The sequence below is a fragment of the Lathyrus oleraceus genome, chromosome 1 (assembly GCF_024323335.1).
Source record: "Lathyrus oleraceus cultivar Zhongwan6 chromosome 1, CAAS_Psat_ZW6_1.0, whole genome shotgun sequence".
Taxonomy (NCBI): Eukaryota; Viridiplantae; Streptophyta; class Magnoliopsida; order Fabales; family Fabaceae; genus Lathyrus; species Lathyrus oleraceus.
Window position 1 is genome coordinate 97,126,433 of NC_066579.1, and position 25,827 is coordinate 97,152,259.

The window sequence follows — 25,827 nt, forward strand, 5'->3', positions numbered from 1 at the left end:
ACAATTTAATTTCCATCCATATACAACAATTATGATGAAGTCAAATTTATGAGACAAAAGAAAAAGATTCATATGGGAGACAAGAAGACAATACCTTTGAATCATTTGACTCTTTAGTCAAATAGTACAATCCTTCTTTTACTTCAACAATTTAAATCGTCTTCCCCATACTAAGGTCCTAAAAAACAATGAGAAGTAAAAAAAATGATACTTTACAATTCTAATCACATGTAAGTTTATGCATGAAAACTAAATTGTTGAAAAATGTAAGAACATAAAGTACAACTTATTACTTGAATAAAGATTGTAAGTCAATATTTCCCTACCAATAAGATAAGTCTAAAAGCCCTCAACATCAATGATATAAAGACTACTCGAAGGTGTATTATAAAAGCATAGTAACATAGAATCAAATGTCATATGCTTAATTACACCCGAGTCAAGAATCGAATCATTCTTAAGAATAATACCACAAACATTAACAAATTGAGAGTGCAAACTCTTGCTAGCTATTCCCAAGGGTGTGCAGTTATTTATAACTTTTTCCATTGACGAGACAACAAGCATCAAATAAACAATCGAATAAAAATCTATAAAAAAAAATGAAGTATGACAGGATTCAATTTTAACCATAAACAAAACAATTAAGGCCAAACAAGCAAGTTGTCATCTGGATTGCCAAAAGTGTAAGGGTGCGTGCGGTGGCCAACTGTGATTCTGGTTTAAGGACTAGTCGGTCTAAGGGTTGCAGTCAATGATATAGGCTTTTGTGGGAAAATGAATTCTAAGTAAATCAAATGAGAGTGAATAATGATAAAGATTAAACAACAATTAGAGATGGAACATATAACAGTAAATAGTGACTATCCGAAAAAGATTTTTGAGAAAAGTAACAATAATGAACAAATAGTGATACCATGTTTTAATATGAAGTTTTGATATATTTAAAATTTTAATTACAATACTGAAACAATATACTATATGAGAAAAGAATAAACCTAATATGCTTTGTAGAATAGGCTCCACCTCCCAATATATGGTATGGTTTAGAGATTCAAAAGTAACAAAATCTATTAAGATAAATTAGGAACACTAACCAAAACATTATTAACATTCTAACAAATAAAAAAGCAACGAGATATGCTATAATTGGAGAAGCAATGTATATGCACTTATAACAAATACACGTTGAATGGAAACATGGTCATTACAATAATCATCACAAATTGACAATATATATTCCTAAATTTACACAACACTGTGTGGCGACCAAAATTGTGAGTTTGAAAATAATACAACATAGTGATGGAATCTATGCGACAGCCTCTGATGTGGGAGTAGTGCTGGGTATAAAAGTGTCACGGATAGGCCACAAGTCTAAAACGTATTCTGTGGATTAGTTCTTCTCCTTCCTTCTCTCCTGTAGTAAGGAGTTTCATCAATCGTTCTTCTTACATAGTCTACAAATGGTTGTGGCGTCCGAGGAGACATTTCATTTGTAACAGTGGGACTGAGACTGGGACTGCTTCTGTAAGGCGATGCTGGTGCTGCAATGGTTGCAGTGACCGGAGTACTTGTTTGCTGGGATCTATCTGGTCTATCCATGAAATACATGAAAGCAACAATTGAGGGAATCAGCAGCACCAGACAACCCAAGAGACTTGCCCAGAGGATTTTGTTTGTCGTAACATTGGATAGTGCTTTTTCCTCAGATTCAGGTTCATGGGTGATGCCTATTTCCATTCTCTGACCTACAAAACAAGTAAAAAATAGATTAAACTTGTGACCTTTCCCTTTGTAATGTAAATTTATGAAGTGGAAATCAAGTCATTAAGCTCCTCAAATACGTAACCATTAGCTGGGAGTGTGATGATGATGTTGTCTTTGAATCTCTCAGCTTTCAGCAATTTGACCTGGAAACATGAACAAGAAAAATAAACTAAATGTAGATTTTTAATTCATTATCAGAACTTTAATTAGATTCACTAGTTAGTGGCAAACGTTTTATCCTTGGAAGTTTGAACCACTCACCTCATAGCGTGCAAAACCTCGAATGCCAAAATCATCTTTACTGATAGGAAGAATCATAATCAAATTTCGGTGATTCCAGTGAATTTCGACATCTGTGACAAGACACCCAACTAATTTAGTACTCCCTTCTTTTCAAAATGAACATCATTTCAGTCACAAACAAAAATCAAAATGAACGTCAATCATTTTTTAATATAGAATTAATTATTATTTTTCAATTATGTCTTTTAATTATTACTTTATACACTACAGCTAAATATTATATTTCACTTTTCATTTATAATGAAAAAAAAAATCCACCAAACATAGTATGGTTAGTTTTTTAAAGGTTGTCATGTCTTTTTATAATTTAATTACATTTTTTTAATTTGTGCAAAAACCATAAAAGAAATTTATTTTGAATAGGAAGAAGTATTAAATATGGTAGAAGAAACTAGTAGGACTTCATTATGCTCTCAACAAGTAAAGAAACCAGTTGTTGCCACGGGGAATATGGTCCTATGACCCAATAAAAAGTTAAATATCTAATGTAGGACTTCATTACACAAAAAATTTATTAATCTTATAAAATATCTTAGGAATAGTTTACATATTATTCATTATTATTATGATTTGTTTCCTGATTTCCCTATTTATTTAGGATTGAGTCCATTAATATCCACAATAAATCAAAAGGTCAACATTTCCTTATTTACTATATTTACATAGTGCCTTAATTTATTTCCAACATAAAAAATTACTATGATATGCCATCTTACCGGTATTTCCCGCGATGGTTATGTAAGTTTTGTTGGAGCTTGAAGTCAGATTCAGCTGCATTGGATCCTGAGGGGAGGGAAAAAAACGAATCTTGAACAGCACAAATTAAATCTCTATGGTTTGTTTGACAATGAGAATTTGTGGGGTCTGCTAAATTTCAATTCAGAACACAGGCATGCAGAAAGGATGGCAAATTGGTAAAACTAAGATCAAGAAACTGTCCCAACAAAATAGGAGGCACTCTGGCTAATAAATCAAACACTAGTTTAGTTTTACACACAAACATGCACAAAGAGACAAGTGCATGCATACATGCACAGTGGCAGATCTCAGACCCGGGGTCAGGAGATGCAAATTATATAAACAATAGTTTCACACGTGTGGAAAAATATATATTTCATGAATGTCTATTTGTTTAATTTAGATCTTCTTAAAAATTGTGAAATTATAGTCAATCATATACTTGAATTAACCACAATTTTGACCATAAATTCAATTAAGCATGCATTCAACTGAATTAACCACATTTTAAAACGTGATTTACAAACGCACACGCGTGTAAGGAAAAATAAATCTATGAATATCATTACTAAGATAAACTATGTACCTTACAATTTTTCTATATTATAAAATATTTTATCAGATATAATTTGTAAATATCATATTAAATATTAAATATATACTTCAACATATTTTTGTACCAGTTCTACTTTGCCCCAATGGCAAAGACTCGGATTATATATTCTATTAACCTAGTTTTATTTCCAGCAAGTCATTTAATGGGAATATTTTGTTTTTCATTTCCAATTCAATATGTGTTTTAATGTGCTTTAATTTTTCTGCCATTGGACAGTCTGGTTGTGCCAGCTTTTACTAGACAGAGGTGAGAGTTGGTACTTGACTATATAGGTGCAACTGCAGCCAGCTTTAACAGGTCAGAGGCGCTTGATTTACTGGACAAAGGTGCAAAATAGGTGCAAGGTTTAAATTTGAGGGAATATAGAATAATTGGGTGCAAATTTAGAAATTTGAGGGGTGTGCAGTTGCACACCCTGACTATAAGCTGGGTCAACCCCTACATGTGTGTTTTCATGCAATGTCAAGGTGACAAAAATATCATGATCCAATTTTTCCAAGTTAGTATGCCATACCTTGCCCATTTCCACAATAGAAAAGCCTCCAATGAAAAGAGCTGATGCAGATCCCAAAACATGTTCATGTTCTCTGAGAGAAGCGTATATGGAGACAGATATGTCTGGTCTAATAATGCCTTCTGACTTGGGTATTGAGTGCACTAAATGCTCAGGCGAGTAAGGGAAAAATAGGCAATATGAGTTGCCCGTGTCCAAATCCAGCCATGGCTTGACGTACCTTCAGTTAATGCATGTAAAAAATGTCTAAGAATGAATCAATTACTTAAAGGGTCATATCAGATGAATATGAGTAAAGATAGAGTACCCGACATATGGAGGATCTACTCTACAGTCGAATGAAATTATCTTGTTTCGTCCTGGTGGATCAAGGCTTTCACCATATGTGGTACTGTTGTAATTGAATTGGTCACAAAAGTAGGTAAAGATGATGTCATTAAAAACAAGGTCATGTCTAGAGTCATTATTTACAAACCTGAACTTCACAGAGAAGTTGTATCCTTTTGTAGGGTATGGAACATTAGTCAACATCCCTTTTGGAGCATCCACGGAAATACTGTGGCCTTTCAACACTGTAATTGTTGTTTGCAGCTTCGATCTTGCATAATGGAAATATACTGTTCATAATAACATATTTCAATAGCGATTGGTATAACTGTTTATTAAGCAAAAACTCTAGTTGACAATCATAAAGTTCATTTCAAGTACTTAAATATTGTTATTTAGCACCTTGGGCTGAACCTTCTCCAACAGCTTTGGCCACTCCAGACAACACATCCACTGATATTACACTTTCATTAGTTGTAGACCATTTTCCAGAAACTTTATCATTCAATCCTGAAATATGAAGATAGAATGGCATTATCCTTCCTGAAGAAATAGTGAAAAGGTCAAAGATTTTAGGCAGAAAAATAAAGCTCATTAGAACAACTGAAAAAAGAACAGTCCATCACTGTTGCAGGTTTACAAAGCAAGCACATTAGATGTATATATAATATGGGTAGAACATGGCATAAGCATGGGATGATGCACATTCTCAAAAGTCGAGGATATCATAAAGAAATAGTAAGTAAATATACTTCAATAAATTATATTAGTTAGGAGTGCAATAAGTTTTCGTGGCATGTGACATAATACATATACATCCATATTCACAAGATAGAGTTCCGTAAGAAATTCTATAATACTACCAGTCAAAAACTAACTCTCCCAGAATCTTAAGCTGTTCCGTAAAGGTAAGCAAATGGTTATTTGAATTTCTAACAAATAGATTTTTCTTAGAAAAATAAAACTATTCCTGAGATTGAAATCATTGATAGAAGACTAAAATAACAGCAACCATTTAAACCAGCCACACCTTTTATGCTCAAGTTAAGAGGACTTCCAATATGAAGAACTGGATTTCGAGGATATACATAGGCACCAACTCTGATCTGCAAAAAAAAAAGATTTAGAGAATCCAATAGAACAGAGGAGGAACAGGCGCCAGATAAACACCAGGAAGAATAGTTAACATAGCAAGTATTACGTGTACAAAGGATAATTACTTAGGTATTGGTGAGACACAAAAATTGCAATTATAAGGCAAATGTCAGGTACTAACTCCAGTTACAGTGTGATTCTGAGACATAATGTTTACAGTCATTGAAATTATGGCGCATAAATACATTCAGAAGCCTGCCCAGTTTACAATCATGTTTAGGTGCATTGGCGTGAAACAATCTTATTGTCATTGAAATATAGGTTCAAAACATGTGGCATAGGGCATATGATCAAGATATGCATATAGAACTGTAATTTACTGTTATGATATGCAAGGCAAAAAACTAATACTTACTAGCACATAGTCTGACTTTTGCTGGGCTTCACTAAATGCTACACGTACAAGAGCTTTCCCGTGCCGAATTGCCTTCAACAATGAATCGGTCAAAACAGAATTCCATTGATTAACTTAGCTGAGCAAAGCAGTTCCACATAAAGCAAACTTAAGTACTAGAATGGAAAAATCAGGCTAGTTCTAAAACAAATGACGTTTTTTCTGATGCTACACACACAGAGATAGGGTCTTTAAGTTGAACCACATGTGCAAATCAAGTGAACTAAGTCTGACTTTGATAAGACTATGCAGGCTTCACTTTAGTAGAAACTGCTGGAGTTAATGAAAAATATCTCAAAGTCTTGGAGTAATTTTGGATGCCTTAGATCATCTTTTAGTAAAACTAAGAAATAAATAGCACACAACTGTGTCAAGTCATAATCACAATACAAAGTCTTATTTTTTCTCTCCCCTTCTTAATAATCTAATCCCAAACCCTACAACTTCAATTGAAACTAAAGTCATGTGATAAATTTTTAGGTGAAAACACATGAAAGGTTTATATCTACCTAGTTAGTTCTAAAACTCTGCAAATGTGCAAGCTGAAGGTTCTTATACTGGTTTTTGTCGAAATCCAAAGAATATCAAAAAGCAAGAAAATGATTTTTTATAAAAACAACCAACAAACCTTGATGCTGACATTCCCTTTTCCATCAGCAGTTTTGTTTACGGCGAGAACATCAGGGTAGTTAGTTTCAGCATAGAAACGCATTGCATTGTATGCTTCATAGAAAGGATTTCCTGTTTAACCAAAGGAAAATGCAATAAAACATGAGTACTTTCAGTCTGAATTTCCTACTGTGATTCACTATTAAGGCGACATTGATACCTAAAGTATCGTAAAATGTTGTTGGAAGAACAAGTTCTGCACCAACAGCAAGGTCAATCACTTTGAGCAGGACCTCATTACTGGCTATTCTAATTTGAGTCACCTTGATCATGATATAGAAATTGTGGTGAGTAACAATTTCCAAAAAATTGGCATATATCAAGACTATAAAAGCAAATAACATGGTCAAAATAGTAAATATACTTGTTATGCTGAAACGAAATGGCACACAGAGGTAGGATGGACCGAGATGGAGGGATAAAAATTAAGCCATCAATGCATCTAAGATCAGTTAAAAAGTACTGAAAAAATCCAATCCATCAAGTCCCATTTAGTAAAAAATGAGTGCTAGCAATCAATAATTATATGGATAATTAACACTATTTTAAAAAAAATAATGCTACATCTACTTTTCTTAATACTTGGAATTTTGTAAGCAAGTCTTAAGGGACGAAGGGAGTACGCTCTTTCCAACACGGTCTCTTTTATTGGTTGAATTCCATATAGGTCCCGCAAAAGTGTGTGGGACCTACTTAAATTTACCTAATATTACTCTCGAAAACTTCTCAAAACTATTTTCCCTTAAGACTGTATATACAGACACATGTATAGCTGAAACATTTACCTAAAGATCTTTATTTTTGTAAAATATTAGACAATAGATTTCAGATTCAATTGAACTCTAGTAAATCTAATGGTTAATAATTAAATATACAACGTATATCATTACATGTTTGGCTAGTTTATTGATCATCCACTATCCAATCCACTAAATTTTATTATTGCAATTGTATGAATTTATAAATGGAAGGATCAGATGGTTTAGTAGATTTCTTTCAATCCCTACGCTGAGCTGAAATACAAAGGTCTCGCCAAAATAAGGCTAAGGCCTGCTAGCATGTCAAAGACTTATTGTAACACAGAGCAGCGCTATCTTATCGCAGTTAATGAGCAGAGTGTACAAATTGTGTTATACAGGTTTAAAACCATTTAGTGTTCTAACAACTAACTGTGTAAAGTTAAAACTTGACACTCCTAAGAGTGCAACTGCCAACAAATGGTCCCAAATAAACAGTAGATGAAAGATAAATCCATACCTCAGCAACCTTGACACAAGAAGCAATCTCTATTCTACCAGTGGTACGATCTTTGGCTTGAATGCATGCAAGACTATTACTTTCTGTTGTTTTAATTCTATCCCCATCAATGAACACGGCTGCTTTCTGCAGAGCATTTTTATCAAAACTACTCAATAAAGAATACTTGATTGTTCCTTTGCGATTCTGACCACCACGTTGTGTATAAGATTCAAAGGAGGAAGGCAAAAGGCTTGTAGTTGTATAATATGGAGGAAGAATCCAGGTTGCTGGGAGTCCCAAAGCCAGGGGAAGATCAGGAACCACTTCTACTGATAAAGATGAACTGTACAGCCTTGACTGTGTTTTCGACCCAGAAGTTACAAATTCACATGAAAATGACACAGCAACATTTGTCTTGCCCGCCGATCTGACCAAAATAAATAAATAAAGTAAATAATATATGGTACTATTGCATATTTCTATACTGTATCTTTTAAAATGTTTATAGAAGTTATAAATTGGTCGCCTCTTGTAAATTATATGTACACTTCACTACAAAGTGAATACATAACAGTATGTTGTGTTGTATTACATGAGGAAAATCGGACAATATACACAAGGAGAACAGAATCAGCGATAGATATCAAAGGTTTAGTGATTGAAAAACAGAAACTGAATCATATATATCCGAGGAAAACATAGCATATCAAGGAATAAATAAAAAAATTAGTTAAAGCCTCGGCGTCTTTCTCAATGGGTGGGATCAGATACATATATTAAACAAACCATTACGTCCTATCAGATGAATTGTGCCCAATGAAAAACCAAAAGAAAAAAAATTAAAACTGCACAATCAATATAAAGCTTGAAAAGTATCGAATGCTAATATTCTTGGATTCAGATCTTTTAAGAGTTTTTAATAGAAAAAAAAGTATTGAATGCTATTATTCTTGACAAGAATGATGCACAGTTTTATACCTTCCATACAAGACATTAATAAAGCCAAGGTCATTCTCATCAAAATTACCACCAACTTGACTCTCTTCTGAAGCTCTCCCATATCTCTCACCGTGCAAGGTCTCTGACACCCTGAAACTCAGCACCTGAAGAAACATAGCAAAGTCAATAGTTTAGACTATCTTACACCGTTGAGTAAGATTTTCTTTGGAGTAAATTTTATTGTAATTGTATCTCTGTGTGTCTAATATGATCACACATGGTGTATATTTATATGCAAATAGGGAATATACAATAGGAAATAATATCAATTATAGTTATGACTAATTGAATATCAATCAATACTAATTGATTGATAACATATTCTTAACACTCCCCCTCAAGCCGGATCGTATATATTGTATGATCCGAGCTTGTTACAAATATAATTCACTCGAGAACCCTTGAGAGACTTGGTAAACATATCAGCCAATTGATCTTCAGATTTGACAAATTCCGTGGTTATTTCTCCCGACAGTACCTTGTCTCTTACATAGTGACAATCTATTTCTATATGCTTGGTCCGTTCATGGAAAACCGGATTGGACGCAATGTGGAGTGCCGCTTGATTGTCGCATATGAGTTTTGTGTTCTGAAGGTCACCGAACCTAAGTTCTGAGAGCAAATTCTTAAGCCAAGCAAGTTCTTTTGAGGCTGCTGCCATAGCCCGATATTCAGCTTCAGCACTAGATAATGCAACTGTGTTTTGTTTCTTGCTTCTCCATGAGATCATATTTCCTCCAATAAGAACACAATATCCAGAAGTGGATCTCCTATCCGACGGTGATCCTGCCCAATCTGCATCTGAGTAACAAGTGATTTTAGCATCACCCTTATCTTCATATAATAGGCCTTTTCCTGGTGCATTCTTTATATATCTGAGAATCCGAATAACGGCATTCCAATGAGTATCACAAGGAGCATTAAGGAATTGACTCACAATACTCACTGCAAAAGTAATATCCGGTCTGGTGACGGTAAGATAATTGAGTCTACCCACTAAACGTCGATATCTTCCCGGGTCTTTCAACAACTCCCCCTGACCCGGAAGAAGCTTGACATTGGGATCCATAGGAGTATCAATCGGACGACAGTCAAGCATACCAGTTTCAGTTAGGATGTCTAATGCATACTTACGTTGGTTAATTGCAATGCCTGATGAGGACTGTGCAACCTCAATACCTAAGAAGTATCTGAGTGGACCCAAATCTTTTGTCTGAAAGTTTTTGAAAAGATGAGTTTTGAGTCGCTGAATACCGTCTGTATCGTCTCCAGTGATAACAATGTCATCAACATAAACCACAAGAAAGATGTGTTGTCCGTTGGAAGAGAAGGAAGAAAACAGAATGATCTGCTTCACATCTAGTCATACCAAACTGTATCAAGGCAGAGCTGAAGCGACCAAACCAAGCACGTGGAGATTGTTTTAGCCCATAAAGAGATCGATTGAGCCGACAAACAAATCTTGAATTACCAGGAATAGTAAAACCTGGAGGTTGATCCATATACACTTCCTCCTCCAATTCTCCGTGTAAGAATGCATTTTTAATATCCAACTGATGAAGCGACCAATGATTAATAGCAGCCAATGCAAGGAAGAGACGGACTGAACTAATCTTGGCCACTGGAGAAAAGGTGTCACCATAATCAAGGCCAAATATTTGTGTGTATCCCTTGGCTACCAAACGAGCTTTAAAACGATCAATCTGACCATCTGGTCCAATTTTCACTGTATAAACCCATCGACAGCCCACTGTAGTTTTGTCTGGAGGTAAAGGAACAATGTCCCAAGTGTTATTTGAATGCAATGCAGTCATTTCTTCCACCATCGCCTGACGCCAATTGGGATCAGTCATAGCTTCACCTGTAGACTTAGGAATAGACACAGAATCCAAAGCAGACACAAAAGAAATATAGGAAGTAGATAGACGGTCATAATTTAAAGCACAAACATATTTAGGATTTGGATTATGAGATCGAATACCTTTTCGTAATGCTATTGGAAGGTCAAGTTCAGGTGACGTAGCTGGAGGAACAATTGGAGTAGGAGATGGTGCTGGTGGATCAATATCATCTCTAACTGCCGATGGACGCGTTGTGCGTCGCTGATATACCTGCAAAGGAGGTTTAATGGGTGTGGGGATGACAGAAGGGATATCTTGATCATCTAAATTACAAATCTCCTGGGAGGACGAAGAGGCAGAGAAAAAAGGAGAACCTTCAAAAAATGTTACATCGGAAGAGACAATATACCGTTGAAGTTGAGGACAAAAACAACGATATCCCTTTTGTATACGTGAGTAGCCTAGAAAAATACATTTGAGAGATTTAGCGGAAAGTTTGTCTTTACCTGGATTAAGATCATGAACAAAGCATGTGCAACCAAACACACGAAGGGGAATGGGGTAGAGATCGTGTTCCGGATTCAAGATAGAGTATGGAATCTGATCTTGAAGGACCGAGGAAGGCATTCGGTTGATAAGGTGACATGCGGTGAGGAGAGCATCACCCCAAAAACGAGAGGGTACATTGTGGTGAAGAAGAAGAGTCCGTGCAGTTTCAACTAAATGACGATTCTTCCGTTCAGCAACACCGTTCTGTTGTGGTGTATGAGCACATGATGATTGGTGAATAATTCCCTGTAATGTTAAAAAAGATTGAAACTGGGATGACATATATTCACGAGCATTATCTGTGCGTAAAATTTTAATGGTAGTATTAAACTGATTTTTAATTTCAGCATAAAACTCTTGGAATATACGGAAAACATCTGAACGATTTTTCATTAGAAATAACCAAGTGCATCGTGAGTAATCGTCGATGAACGTTACAAAGTAATAGTATCCTAAAGTAGACTTCACACGACTAGGACCCCAAATATCAGAGTGAACTAAAGCAAAAGGTGATGCAACACTTTTATTTACTCGTTGACAATAAGTACTACGAGTATGTTTGCCTAATTGACAGGACTGACACTCAAAAGAAGAAAGCTTAGAAAGACTAGGAACTAAAAGACGCATTTTATTTTGACTAGGGTGACCCAAACGTTGATGTGTGAGTTCTTGAGAAGCAATAGAAGCACAGGCCACCGGTGGAGAAAGATGATATAATCCTCCAGCTTCACTCCCTGCTCCAATCGTCCGTCCTGTACGTCGATCCTGGATATGAACAGAATTAGCATTAAAAAGAACTGAACAATCAAGAGTACGAATAAGCTTGTGAACAGATATTAGATTAAAGGGACAACCAGGAATGTAAAGGACAGACTCTAAAGACAAGTTTGGAAGTGGATGTGCCTAACCAAGGCCTTGAACTTTGGCTTTAGAACCATCCGCCACAGTGACAGAAGGCAAAGAATCAGAATAAGACAAATGAGATAAAAGAGATTTATTACCAGTCATATGATCAGATGCCCCAGAGTCAAGGACCCAAGGACCAAGTGAAGATGTAGAGACAAAAGCTACAGGATTACCCGACTGAGCAACAGCGGCAGATGATGATTGTTGATGGGCTGCTTTGTATTGGAGGAAATCATTGTAATCAGCGGCGGGAATAGTGACATCTTTAGTGATATCCGGTTGAGCAACAGCAGCAATCCGTGGTTGTCGTTGTTGTTCTCTTGCCTTTGTACGACAATCGGCTTCAATGTGACCGTAACGATTGCAATAGTTACAACGAATACTTTGACGTCCACCTCGTCCACCGGTTCGTCCACCACGACCGTGATAGTGGGAAGCAAGAGCAGATGATTCAGTGGGAGAGGAAGTAGGGACCGGTCCAAAAGCATGAGGTGTAGCCAAGCGTAACAATTGTTCACTAATTGCTTCATAGTTAGGAACGTTGGTACCTGATAAAATCTGATTCCGAACGGAATCAAGTTCAGATGGCAGTCCAGCAAGTGCCATGACCATGAAATACTTACTTTGTTGTTCAGCATAAGTTGTTGCATCTTTTGTAAAGGGCATTAAGGTTGTGAAATTTGCCTTTAACGCGTCAAGCTGAGTCAGATAGCCTTGCATATCCATATTCTCCAATTTCAAAGAGCGGAGTTTGGTGATGACACTGTAAAGATTATGGACATCATTTGAGAAGACTTTCTTGGCCTTTTCCCAAACCTCGTAGCAAGTGGTATAGGCTTGGTACTGTGCTTGGAGATTAGTTGCTATGGAAAACCATAACACAGTGCATAGAGAAGCATCGGTTTGTTTCCACTTATCGCGTTTGGCGGCGAGAATAGTATCGGCTTTTGTAGTTAAGTGATCCTCATATCCCTGACCGTGAAACCACATCTTGACAGCACCAGCCCATATGTTGTAGTTGGCTGTTCCGGTCAGTTTCTCACACGGAATAAGTGGAATTTTAGTGAACATGATGGAATCGGTATCTCCCATGATATTTGATGGCTTGGAACGAAAAACCGAGAGCAGATCTGGAAAAACGGCGACGGCTGGGGGCAGCGGATGCGCGGCTGATTGTCCGGCGCGTGAGATTCACGTGCGATGAAGGAGAGACGTGTGCGGATGCGTGCGGCGGCGGAAGGCAGTGAATCTGGCCGATCTGTAGGAGACGATTCCGGCGTATAGGAATCTCGCCGAAAAGTCGACAGGAGCGGCGGAGACGGTGGCGGCGCTGTGGGTGGCCGGAAAGAAAAAGAGAAAAAAAAAATTATTTTTATTTTGTGGAAGACAGTAGGTCAACCAGCTCTATATACCATATTGTAATTGTATCTCTGTGTGTCTAATATGATCACACATGGTGTATATTTATATGCAAATAGGGAATATACAATAGGAAATAATATCAATTATAGTTATGATTAATTGAATATCAATCAATACTAATTGATTGATAACATATTCTTAACATTTATTAGCCAAAAATATATGCAGAGCAAGGATACAACAATTACTCCCCAAAAATGATAGTTTTATGCTTTGGCAGGGGCCAGTAGGTTTATATTATCTCTTTGAAACGATGTTATGGTGTGTGGTAGTAGAAGTTTCTCTCAGGTTTGTTAACAATAATAGCTGTTTAACTTATTACAAAGAGAGAAATAGAGGAAGAAGAGAATAGGGGGAAGAGAAGATATGAGAGAGAGGGTATTCATTCAGTTATTATTTCTAACTGCTTTCATTCAATGGAAAGTTAGTTACATTAAACTCAACGATGGGTTTGTATAGGGTAACTAACATGTACTGACTCAGCACAATTAGTTACACCCCTGGGATTGCTAACTCATTTAGTTACAAGAGATACAAGTCCTATCATACTAGCTTATACTCTATTATAAGTTAGGGGTGAGAGTAAAGTTGTGCATCGGATGAAGTGTGTTGATAACTGAGGAAATAAGGCATATCATTATAACAGCCTGGCATTATATGCAAGGCAGATGGTGTCATAGTCAGTAATTAGAAATTCCATACTTCAACAAGGTGTCATAGTCAGTAATTAGAAATTCAAGACTTCAACAATAACAATGTTATCAAGAATCTACCGGTCTTCTCTATACATGTTCAAACAACCCAAGTCTTTTTTCCACCATATTTTCTACTAAGATGCTACCTCAACACTCTTTTATCATTTCTAATCTTATCATGTTCTCTTACCACACATCCAACACAACATCCTCATACGTCATATCTGCTACACTTACTTTATTTTTGTGTTGATTCTTAACTGCCCAACATTTTGTCCCGTAAAACATCGCAGGTCTTACCGCAGTCCGATAAAATTCCCCTTAACTTAGCGGTACCTTTATGTCACAAATTTTATTTGGCTTTTAAGACTATTATGGAGTGCAGTTAAACATTATAATGTTACGGGAGATTCAATTCTAGTGCTAAAAAGTGAGTATATAGAGAATACTCCCAGGCTGGTTTAAGTGGTCTGTGTGCTTGGCTAACAGCAAAAAGTTGTAGCATGAGGAGTTTTACGTTCTTTTTTTTGTGAAACTAGTTGTCTCTCTAAGCCCGTAATACATTCTCCTTCTGAATCTAGCACTTCTCCCTTCGTGTTTTGTTTCCTTTCTAGACCATAAATAATGGTGTTTCTATTCTTAGGAGGTATGACTAACACATAGTGTGCACTTGATTACCGTCCATCAGGGATTGTTTTTTGTGATAGAGGCAACAATGATATCATTGGATATTCATATGCCGATTGGGCAGGAGATGCAAGTGATAGACGCATTACATCGGATTATTGTAATTTTATTGTGGAAATTTGTTCTCATGGAAGAGCCAAAAGCAAACAGATATTGCTCGATCAAATACAAAAGTTGAGTATCAAGTCGTGACTCATGCCACATGTGAGTTCTTGTGGTTAAAGCATTTACTACGGGAACTTCATTTTTGTGAAGTCGACCCCTATGAAACTTGTATGTGATAACCAGTCAGCTTTGCACCTCTCCTCCAATCCATTTTTTTTCATGAGACGACAAAACATATAGATGTCAATTGTCACTTTCCGTTAGTTATGTGTTTTGTGATTGACAGCATTTTACTAAAACAAGTGAAATAGCAAGATTTTGGACACAATGTCTTGACATGCTTGTACGACATCACGACTGTTGTTGTTTCAGTTTCTTGGAAGATTTGTTTTTCAACGTGTATTTAGTGAAGATTCTTTGATGATTTGATTCACGCATTCCGCAGTTCAAAGTGCGTATTTTAGAAGCTCAAAGATCGGTTCCAGCTGTGCAATGTTTCCTAAGAATGGTTATCAAAACATTTAAGGAAACATTAGATCAAACTTGATTTGATTCTGCAGAAGATTGTGCAGAATGGATGTCAAAACATTTAAGGAAACATTTGAGTTGATTGTGCAGACTGGATGTCGAAACATTTAAGGAAACATTAGATTTGATTCTGCAGAAAGGATGTGAAAACATTTAAGGAGACATCAGATTTGATTCTGCATAATGGTTGTCAAAACATTTAAGGAGACATCATATTTGATTTGATCAGATATTATGCAAAACAAATGTTAAAACATTTAAGGAGACATTAGACTTTGATTTAATCTAATTTGATTTGATTTGATTTATTTTAGATCTGCTGATTTTTTAGCCCGAAGCCCAGGCTATTCTGGGGCTATTTAAAGGGTGATTCTAAACCTAAGAAAACAAAGAAGTTGCGCTAGAAATTGCCATTGTTAGGGTTTAGTTGTCGCTGTTATTTGTGAGTCATTCTAGTATCTCTTTGATACTTGAATTGGACTGAGTTTATTGAGTTGTAGTTGTGAATCACTCATGAGCTTTTAAGCAAGAGTATATTATGTTTCATTGGAAGTGTGTCTTTTGTTCTTTGATTATTTTCAGTTATTATCATTGTTGTGTGATGGAAGGAAAGTGAGAGGGATCTCATATCTAAGAGTCTTAGATAGAAATTTCAAGGGTAGTGATTAGGTGACAAGTTTGTAAAACCAGAGGTTGTTTAGAACTTCAAACTAATACTATTATAGTGAATTTCCTTCCTGGCTTGGATGTCCCCAGATGTAGGTGACGTTGCACCGAACTGGGTTAACAATTGACTTGTGTTATTTACTTCCTGCTTTTTACTTTAACACTGTAATTGTTTCTGGTGTGACATGTTCTAATCCTGGTATCGTGACATCGTATACGACATTTGTTATTTGTGTACTTGTTTCTGGCGTTACAGAATGTCTTGAATTTTGTTTCAGAGAATTTTGTTTGTGCTTAGGTTGTTGTGTACTTGCTGTGATCTCAGAAGAATGTCTTGACATTTTATTTCAGAGAATTCAGTTTGTGCTTAGGTTGTTGTGTGCTTGTTGTGATGTCAGACAAAATATCTAGACATTTTGTTTCTGAAGGAGGCTTTGAGTGTGAGAGTTTATTTCTCTCTATGTCTTTGTTAAGAGTCCCACATCGGACAATATATGGCCTGAACATGAGTTTATAAATGGGGGCAATCCTCACTCTACCAACCGGTTTTGTAGGGTTGAGTTAGTCCCAAACCACACATTCTTAACATGGTATCAGAGCCTGGTTTAAGATCCGGTGGGCCACCTATTATGGTTTCCGCTATCGGGTCATCCACCATTTATTTCCACGCTCCAGATGTCCAGTCCTGAGCGTGAGGGGGTGTGTTAAGAGTCCCACATCGGACAATATATGGTCTGAACATGAGTTTATAAATGGGGGGTTACTACTTATTTCTGTTGCGCATGCCTTTGATATGTCTTGTTGTTATACCAAGTGTTTGGTTGTTTGGTTTTTGTGCTTGTGATTACTGCTATTGTTTTATCTTTTCTCCAACTATATGATGCAAAGGTTGTTTTAGCCAAAATTGGTCAAAGGGGAAGATTGTTAGTTCTGTGTTTTATGATTGACAACATTTTGTTAAAACAAGTGAAATAGCAAGATGTTGGACACGATGTTTTGACATGCTTGTACAACACCACGACTATTGTTGTTTCAGTTTCTTGGAAGATTTGTTTTTCAGCGTGTTTAGTGAAGATTCTTTGATGATTTGATTCACGCATTTTGCGGTTCAAAATGCGTATTTTAGAAGCTCAAAGATCGGTTTCAGCTGTGCAATGTTTCCTAAGAATGGTTATCAAAACATTTAAGGAAACATTAGATTAAATTTGATTTGATTCTGCAAAAGATTGGGCAGAATGGATGTCGAAATATTTAAGAAAACATTTGATTTGATTCTGCAGAAGATTGTGTTGACTGGATGTCGAAACATTTAAGGAAACATTAGATTTGATTATGTAGAATGGATGTCAAAACATTTAAGGAGACATCAGATTTGATTCTGCATAATGGATGTCAAAACATTTAAGGAGACATCAGATTTGATTTGATTAGATATTATGCAGAACAGATGTTACAACGCTTAAGGAGACATTAGATTTGATTTGATCTGATTTGATTTGTATCTGTTGATTTTTTAGCCCGAAGCTCAGGCTACTTTGGGATATTTAAAGGGTGATTCTAAACCTAAGAAAACAAAGAAGTTGCGCTAGAAATTGTCATTGTTAGGGCTTAGTTGTCACTGTTATTTATGAGTCATTCTAGTATCTCTTTGATACTTGAATTGGACTGAGTTTATTGAGTTGTAATTGTCAATCACTCATGAGCTTTTAAGCAAGAGTGTATTTCGTTTCATTGGAAGTGTCTTCTGTTCTTTGATTGTTTTCAGTTGTTATCATTGTTGTGTGATTGAAGGGACATCTGAATCTCAAAGGGACATCTCTTGGTTAACTCCAGAACCAAGGGCATGAAGGAATCCATTAATGTTGTGATTGATGATTCAATTATTGTAAAAGGGGCTGATGTCGATGAACATGTTAGAACATCATCTGTGCAGACTGATGCTTCAGAAAATGTGGAAGACATTGAGTCAAACATTGAGCCAGCAAGGAATGAATCATATGCTTCTACTGACACCTGAATGTCATTGATGAATGTCTGCTTGATTTGTCATATTCTAGCTAAAAAGGGGGAGTAGATAGTGTAGAGTTGTGCTCTTATTTTTTTTATTCTCTGTGTGAAGATTGTTTCTTTGAGGGGGAGTGTGTTTCCTATGTCAAAACATTTAAGGAGACATCAGATTTGATTTGATTAGATATTATTCAAAACAGATGTTACAACATTTAAGGAGACATTTGATTTGATTTGATTTGATTTGTATCTGTTGATTTTTTAGCCCAAAGCTCAGGCTATTTTGGGATATTTAAAGGGTGATTCTAAACCTAAGAAAACAAAGAAGTTGTGTTGGAAATTGTCATTGTTAGGGCTTAGTTGTCGCTGTTATTTATGAGTCATTCTAGTATCTCTTTGATACTTGAATTGGACTGAGTTTATTGAGTTGTAGTTGTGAATCACTCATGAGCTTTTAAGCAAGAGTATATTATGTTTCATTGGAAGTGTGTCTTTTGTTCTTTGATTATTTTCAGTTATTATCATTGTTGTGTGATGGAAGGAAAGTGAGAGGAATCTCATATCTAAGAGTCTTAGATAGAAATTTCAAGGGTAGTGATTAGGTGAGAAGTTTGTAAAACCAGAGGTTGTTTAGAACTTCAAACTAATACTATTATAGTGAATTTCCTTCCTGGCTTGGATGTCCCCAGATATAGGTGACGTTGCACCGAACTGGGTTAACAATTGACTTGTGTTATTTACTTCCTGCTTTTTACTTTAACACTGTAATTGTTTCTGGTGTGACATGTTCTAATCCTGGTATCGTGACATCGTATACGACATTTGTTATTTGTGTACTTGTTTCTGGCGTTACATGTCATGATCCTGGTGTCGTGACCTCGTATACGATATTTGTTATCTGCATACCAAAATTTCACTTTCTTAGAGAGAAGATTACCATCGGGGCCATCAAAATCTCATGTGCCAATTCGAAGAATCAACTTGTTGACCACTTTACAAAATCTCTTCGGAGACCTCGGATTACTTGCATACTCCCTCCGTACCAATTTATAAGCAAAACTCAATTTTTCACACGTATTAAAAAAATTTAAATTTATGTCTTTTTTGAAATATGTTTTTTGGGAGGTATAAAAATAATTTCAAGTGGTTGTTGTTAATTGAAAAAATTAGAGAGAAAGTAAATTAAATGCAATTTGCATTTAATTTTACATTGAAAAAGATGCATTTTGAGAATAAAATGCTAAAATGAAATTAAGTAGATGTGTTTTATTTTGCTTATAAACCCTTACGAGGGGAATGTTGAGATATTCTCAACCCTACAAAACCGGTTGGTAGAATAAGGATTGCCCTCACTTTTGATCATATATTATCCGATGTGGGACTCTTAACATCCTCACGCTCAGGACTAGACAACTGGAACGTAGAAATAAATGGTGGGTGGCCCGATAGCATCAAAAAATGCAGTTGGATCTAACTCAACCCTACAAAACCGGTTGATAGAGTGAGGATTGTCCCCCACTTATAAACACATGTTCAGGCCATATATTATCCGATGTGGGACTCTTAATAGTATTTATTACTTTTATTAGTAGTATCAATTTGGATATTCAGATTCAAGTAAAATAAAGGCAAAACCTTTTCATCTTCAACAGTCCACTGGTAATTTTTACATAGCTCATAGAAAGAAAACAAATTTCCCTGGCAAAACCAAAAAGGTCGTCAATATTAACATTTGAAGTATACAACAGAAGGGATAAGTTCCATATCTTTTTGTAACTGTTACCTCAGGAAATAATGGATAAATTGGCAGTTTGCGGCCAACTCCTAGTTGTTCACTCTGCATATGCAATTTGATAGTAGATGAAACTCCCACCCTTAAAATACTCCTTGCTTCACAAACCACAGTATTTCCGTTCACAAACAGGCTGGCGAGAATTGTCTGACAATAGTAATGCAGTATTAGATCAAACTTATATCTTTCACAAACCAGATATGTTCAATATAAAATACATAATCCACAAAAAGTTTTCTGGCTTATGTGAAAGCAAACAGCCATACGACAGAAATATTATCACGTGTTCCCAAAAGAAGAAATAGTGAGATTATTTGTGCAGAAGAATATCATTAAGATCATGAGAACAATTTATAATGATTTTTCTTTTATGACAGATCAATTATGAAACTTTAAAGAATTTGGAGTACAACAACTCTATCTTAATCTAAGAGCAAAACACACAAAAACATAGTATGTCCAGCAAGGTATAGTATTTTACTATTTTACCTATTACTAACACGCCCACACATGAAAGAATATAAAATGAGAACAAAGCATGTGATGCTGTCTCTGTTGAAAACTACTATTAACCGTTTTTATAAGACTGAGAGTGCCAGCAGCACAACTTATTTTGCATCAGAAAGTTTTCTGTTCTAGTAACATAATTATTAAAATACAACAGCTCACAATCAGCCTAAGCATAAAACATATCTTTGTACATGCATAAAAGAATGTATTTTATGCTTGACAATCAGCTAAACTGTGCTTATACATATTTTGTGCATAATTCACAGCAAATTTGAAAGAAAAAAAAATTAAAAAAAATATGGAACAATAATAACCCTGAGCAGGGTTTAACATCTTACTGTGTTCCCAATAGAATTTGCCAAGAGCCGTCCAGAATATCTTTCAATACTTGCAATTTTATCATTTTCAACTGCATATTCGACATGAACACCAAGAGATGGGCCACCTTCCACAGTAAGCTAAGCAAATAATTTAATAAAAATCAAAGAATGAGAAAAATATAGTGCCAATAATTATGAAATTACAGTATCCCAAGATCAAAAAACCAATTGTGAAGATAAATAGTCACAAAAGAAAACAATACTCCCTTTGCCCCTAATTATAAGTCCCTTTTCCACTTTTTCTGTGTCCCATAATACAAAACCCTTTTCAAAATTTCATGTGCCTTAATGATTCCGTTACAAAATGCCCATGTTTGACTTACCATTGGGAAATGTAAATTCATGTTCTCTCTCTTATGATATCATTAAATGTAGGGATAAATGTGTAAAAGTAACACCAATATTTGACAAATTTATTATTACGACTAACTTTTCATACTAGCTCAAGAACAAGTACATTTTCAAAATTTCACAAGCTCCTTAAATAACTCTAGACTTAGAACCATTAAGTTAACCTTGAAACTAGTGACAGAAATTTTAGGGCATAAAGTAAACAAATAAGTAGAGATGTTACATATTGTGAACCTAGAAATAAATGTATGCACTTTTTTTCTGAAAGAAATCAACTTTGCCTTTTCCAACAGAAAAATAGAACGTTAATTGAAGAGAATAATATGGTATGTGATTCTTTCAAAGCCCGCATTTTCATGTCAAACTAGTACTAAAGAAACAACACCAGTACTTTAGAGCATACCACATATGATGCACCAGGTAGCAGGAAAATTTCATGAGGGTGTATTCTTGGGGCTTTGTACACTTCCACCCTAATAGCCTGACTTTGTATTACATGTCCAAACTGTTGCATAGCACTGACCTGGTTTCAATAAACAATGACCAAGTTTTGAGTTCTCACAAATTCGGGAAATATTTTATTTAGATTAAAGTCGGGTTTAAGGTATTGATAATAGACTTACATAGAGGGTTGTAATTCCAAGATATCTCCCCTTTATTTTAAAACTCGGTGCATTAACATGTCTACCAACAAGACTAGACAGACTGTCAGCATCCAGCAGCTCAATTATAGTATCCTCAATATGAACATGGATATTCATGTAAACAAACTGCGTCATAATTTCCCAATAATTAATTTCCATGATAATGATTTATTATTATTATTATTATTATTATTATTATTATTATATCTTGTTGACCATATATAAGGCAGTAAAGATTATGTCCCACAAGATCAGGTAAAAAACATGCCATGCACAAAAAACTGCCTGTAGCAAAATTTAATAGGTTAAACAATTCAAACCTGGGAAGCATGAAAACTGGTTCCCCCATTTATACCGGCCAATAAGTCAATAGTATGCAAACTTCCTTCCTGTAAAGATGAGAATAATATATTTTGTTGAAATTCTAGGTTGGATACATGTGCAGTAGTCAATAATCATATTTAAAATGACAAAGAAGAGAATAGAAACTGTAAATATTTCAGTTTGTCGGAATGAGCTTCGTGTTTTTTTATTTTAATACATATAGACACTGTACAGTAATAATGCCAGGAAATTTTTTTCATTTACATACAATTCTTGCTCTCAACCAGAAGCTATACACACTATTTAGGAAAGCTAAGTATGTATGATACACAGTATAACAAAAGGAGCAAACTAGTGCTATAAAGCTCCCACAAGCTGGGTCGAGGAAGGGGCGCGGATCCATTGAGAATCTATTGTAGGCAATCCAACCTACATTTGCAAGAGACTAAGTCCATGATTTTAACCCATGACCTTCTAGACACATGGCAACATTTCCAACCATTGTGTCAAGGCTCCCCTTCACTACAGAACACACATTTTATCCATAAAGTGGCTCAAAGCTTTATGGGTCTGGGATGAAAAGCAGCAACAAACCTAGTCAAGGTTTAAGGAGAAGGGGGATCCAGTAGATGGTAAAATATACAAGGAATGGCAACAAGGAGAAGGGGGCTAACTAACAATAAATGTGATTGAAATCTATAAATAATGGATCAGTAAAGTAGGTAGGCATTTAGTGGCTCAGTGAGGAATTAATTAAGGAGATCTCAAACTCACCCTCATGTCTACTTGTAGACTTCCAGGCCACCACAGCAAGATAAAGTAATAAGATTCTAGGGATATCCTTTGCCCAAATAAATATTTTGCTTGTCTCTGTTTCATATCTCTTTATACCAGCTGAACCTATAACAAAATATCCCTTCTTTAACACTGGTGAAAGAAGATTTAAGCGGAATGCAATCAAGGTGTGGTTGAGTAACTTATTTTAACAAATGTTTCATTTCTTTCACATATTAAAAGACCCAATTTCTTTCACACTGGTGCTTTGCATGTTTACTATCCTAGATAGATTACAAGAGAGATTTAGTTATCACAATTTGCCAACCAAGAAGTAAATAATTCATTATAGCATGTGGTGAAAGTGATTCGATGTGTAAGAAAGCAGGAAAACACCCAATCCTGCAACAGTCTTGAGAGCTAGAAACGATAGTCAATGGAGGATCAAATACTTAATTTTTTTACTAATGAACTATTAATAAAAAGTCGGGTTTCAGCAGGCTAAAAAATGTTACTCAGCCTTTCTTTGGGTTTTCTCTACCTGTTATTTAGTGAAGTCAATATGTGCTGCATATATGGCCATCCACTAAAATATCATAATTACGCCATTTTAAACCAAAATACAATAGAAAAGGCATACCATTAGGCTAATTTCTTCTCCTGACGTGATCTGAATCCATTCTATATCGGCAACCTGGACCTGTAACATTCAACCATTAAAAGCACCGAACATTAAACAACATCATTCGATCATGAGAACTGTTCATGTCGTGTTTCAGTAAAGATTGATAAAAACTAAAGCAAGTTTTGAACTCCTAAACAAGTCAATAAACTTTCCTACAAGATCACATGCTTTAATCACTGAATTGAGGACAGCACTAGACAATAACAACAAGAATATTTTCCCATTAGGGGGAAAGATCAAAATTTGGTATGGCCAAGTTCAAGATTTTGTATTGATATTTAGGTTTGAATGACAGGACAAAAAATGTGGTTTGGCAGACAAAAATAAATGTCACAAGCATGCAGGAAAAAAGGTGATTGAAAATTAGTCATTCTGACAGACGAGGGCTCATAATGAGGGCTCATAACTACGAAAATATCTGCAAAATAGTCTTATCAAACAAACACCAAGCATTTTCCTTAAATTTCAAGCAATTTAAAATAGATTGAAAATAGAGCTTACAAGTGCAGATGCTCTTAATGGGGGAGTAAGCCCCATGTCATATAAAGTTAGATTAGCAATCCCTAATCCTTTAGGGGACAAAATCAGTTGTTGACATTCTAATCCTGTTTGTGGTTGAGTAACTTCCACAACTTGAGAATCATTTGTCACGGCTTCCAAGAAACAGCTCCCTCCTGTGATTGACAAATTTACCTGAAGGTGGACATACAATATAGTAAAAAAGTCTATAAGTTCTGCTGAAATGTAATAACAATTTAATTTCATGCGCAATAACCATTATGCAAGACATACTTGCAACACAAGTATGAGCACGAAAAAGAAAATTAGGCTACCATGGAAGACAGACCTGCATTGTGACAGAGGAGAGGAGAACCCCCACCCCCCACACAAAAATAGCCTATAACACAAATATACCTTACACAAAAAATCACCAATTGTCTAGGTAAAATTAATACAGGATTTTACTTGAATAATTTCTGGTGTTTTAGCATAATTTGATGCTTCAGAGTATCAACAATCAAACCTTTTCTTGCAAGGTCTGATCAGCTACATTCATCAAATGACATTAAAATATTCCATCATGTACCATCCCAACAGTTAGACCATTTAATTCTAGGTCTCTCTCATGGTAAAATTAATACAGGATTTTACTTGAATAATTTCTGGTGTTTTAGCATAATTTGATGCTTCAGAGTATCAACAATCAAACCTTTTCTTGCAAGGTCTGATCAGCTACATTCATCAAATGACATTAAAATATTCCATCATGTACCATCCCAACAGTTAGACCATTTAATTCTAGGTCTCTCTCATGGTAGTTGGGCCTATAGTTTTCTTAGGACTTCCTCTTATTTCATATGGTATCAGACCAGGTTTTGATTCTGGACATGTGGGCTCCAATACCATTAGATAAGAGTAAGAAGAGAAAGAACATAGTTAAACGGTGTTGTATACAACAATAACAACAACAACCAACAAGCCTTATCCAACTAAATGGGGTCGGCTACGTGGATCAAATAACGCCATAATGTTCTACCAAAGACAAACCATTTCTCTATCCAATTCATTAATCTCGAGTTCTTTCTTAATAGTTTCTTTTATAGTTTTTAGGTCTACCTCTACCTCTAGTTGCTTGACTCCTCTCCATCTGATATACCCTACTAACAACAAAATCTACAGATCTTCTTTCCACATGTCCAAACCATTGCTATTTTCCACCATCTTTTCTACTATAGATGCTACTCCAACACTCTCTAATATTGTCATTTCTAATCCTATCACATCTAGTCTTGCCACGCATCCAACACAACCCCCACCTATGTTACACTTTATTCTCGTGTTGATTCTTAACCGCCCAGCATTTTGTCTCATACAACATCGCATGTCTTATCGATGTCGGTGAAATTTTTCCTTCAGCTTGAGCGGTACTTGTGTCGCATAAAACCCTTGAGACCCTCCTCCATTTCAACCTCCCATCTTGAATCATTTTTCATTAATACAAGAGGTTATCAGCTGTATAATTGTTACATTGTGGGCTCTGCCATTGTTTCTAAAATTGGAGCTATCCTCGACTTGTTTTCATAAAAATCCATTCATAATTCGTGAGTCCCTTTAAATAGTGATCAACGGACATAGAGAAACCCGTTGAAGTTATGAACTTTCAATAAAGAGATGAGGAAATAATAAGAACTACGAATATTATTGAGAATAATTGGATAATAACTTGATATAAAAGA

The 25,827-nt window shown here is 35.6% G+C and overlaps 1 protein-coding gene across 2 annotated transcripts in view; it reads right to left on the reverse strand.

Moving 5' to 3' along the window:
* Positions 1-1,123: 1,123 nt before the first annotated feature.
* LOC127119062 (nuclear pore complex protein GP210) overlaps positions 1,124-25,827 on the reverse strand; it is a 34,696-nt gene continuing 9,992 nt past the window's right edge. The window contains exons 15-36 of one of the 2 annotated variants that reach the window (XM_051049279.1): positions 24,092-24,283; positions 23,546-23,605; positions 22,128-22,196; positions 21,787-21,933; positions 21,567-21,686; positions 20,771-20,890; positions 19,914-20,069; positions 19,766-19,828; positions 8,704-8,828; positions 7,744-8,152; positions 6,647-6,749; positions 6,446-6,558; positions 5,779-5,850; positions 5,299-5,374; positions 4,671-4,778; positions 4,417-4,558; positions 4,249-4,332; positions 3,942-4,161; positions 2,790-2,856; positions 2,032-2,123; positions 1,853-1,913; positions 1,124-1,751 (exon numbers count right to left, since the gene is read on the reverse strand). In XM_051049279.1, coding sequence (XP_050905236.1) covers positions 1,378-1,751; positions 1,853-1,913; positions 2,032-2,123; positions 2,790-2,856; positions 3,942-4,161; positions 4,249-4,332; positions 4,417-4,558; positions 4,671-4,778; positions 5,299-5,374; positions 5,779-5,850; positions 6,446-6,558; positions 6,647-6,749; positions 7,744-8,152; positions 8,704-8,828; positions 19,766-19,828; positions 19,914-20,069; positions 20,771-20,890; positions 21,567-21,686; positions 21,787-21,933; positions 22,128-22,196; positions 23,546-23,605; positions 24,092-24,283 — 2,973 coding nt within the window. In that variant the 3' untranslated portion in view covers positions 1,124-1,377. Of the gene's footprint in view, positions 1,752-1,852; positions 1,914-2,031; positions 2,124-2,789; positions 2,857-3,941; positions 4,162-4,248; positions 4,333-4,416; positions 4,559-4,670; positions 4,779-5,298; positions 5,375-5,778; positions 5,851-6,445; positions 6,559-6,646; positions 6,750-7,743; positions 8,153-8,703; positions 8,829-19,765; positions 19,829-19,913; positions 20,070-20,770; positions 20,891-21,566; positions 21,687-21,786; positions 21,934-22,127; positions 22,197-23,545; positions 23,606-24,091; positions 24,284-25,827 lie in introns of those variants that run through there. The other variant, XR_007802586.1, reaches the window with a different exon arrangement.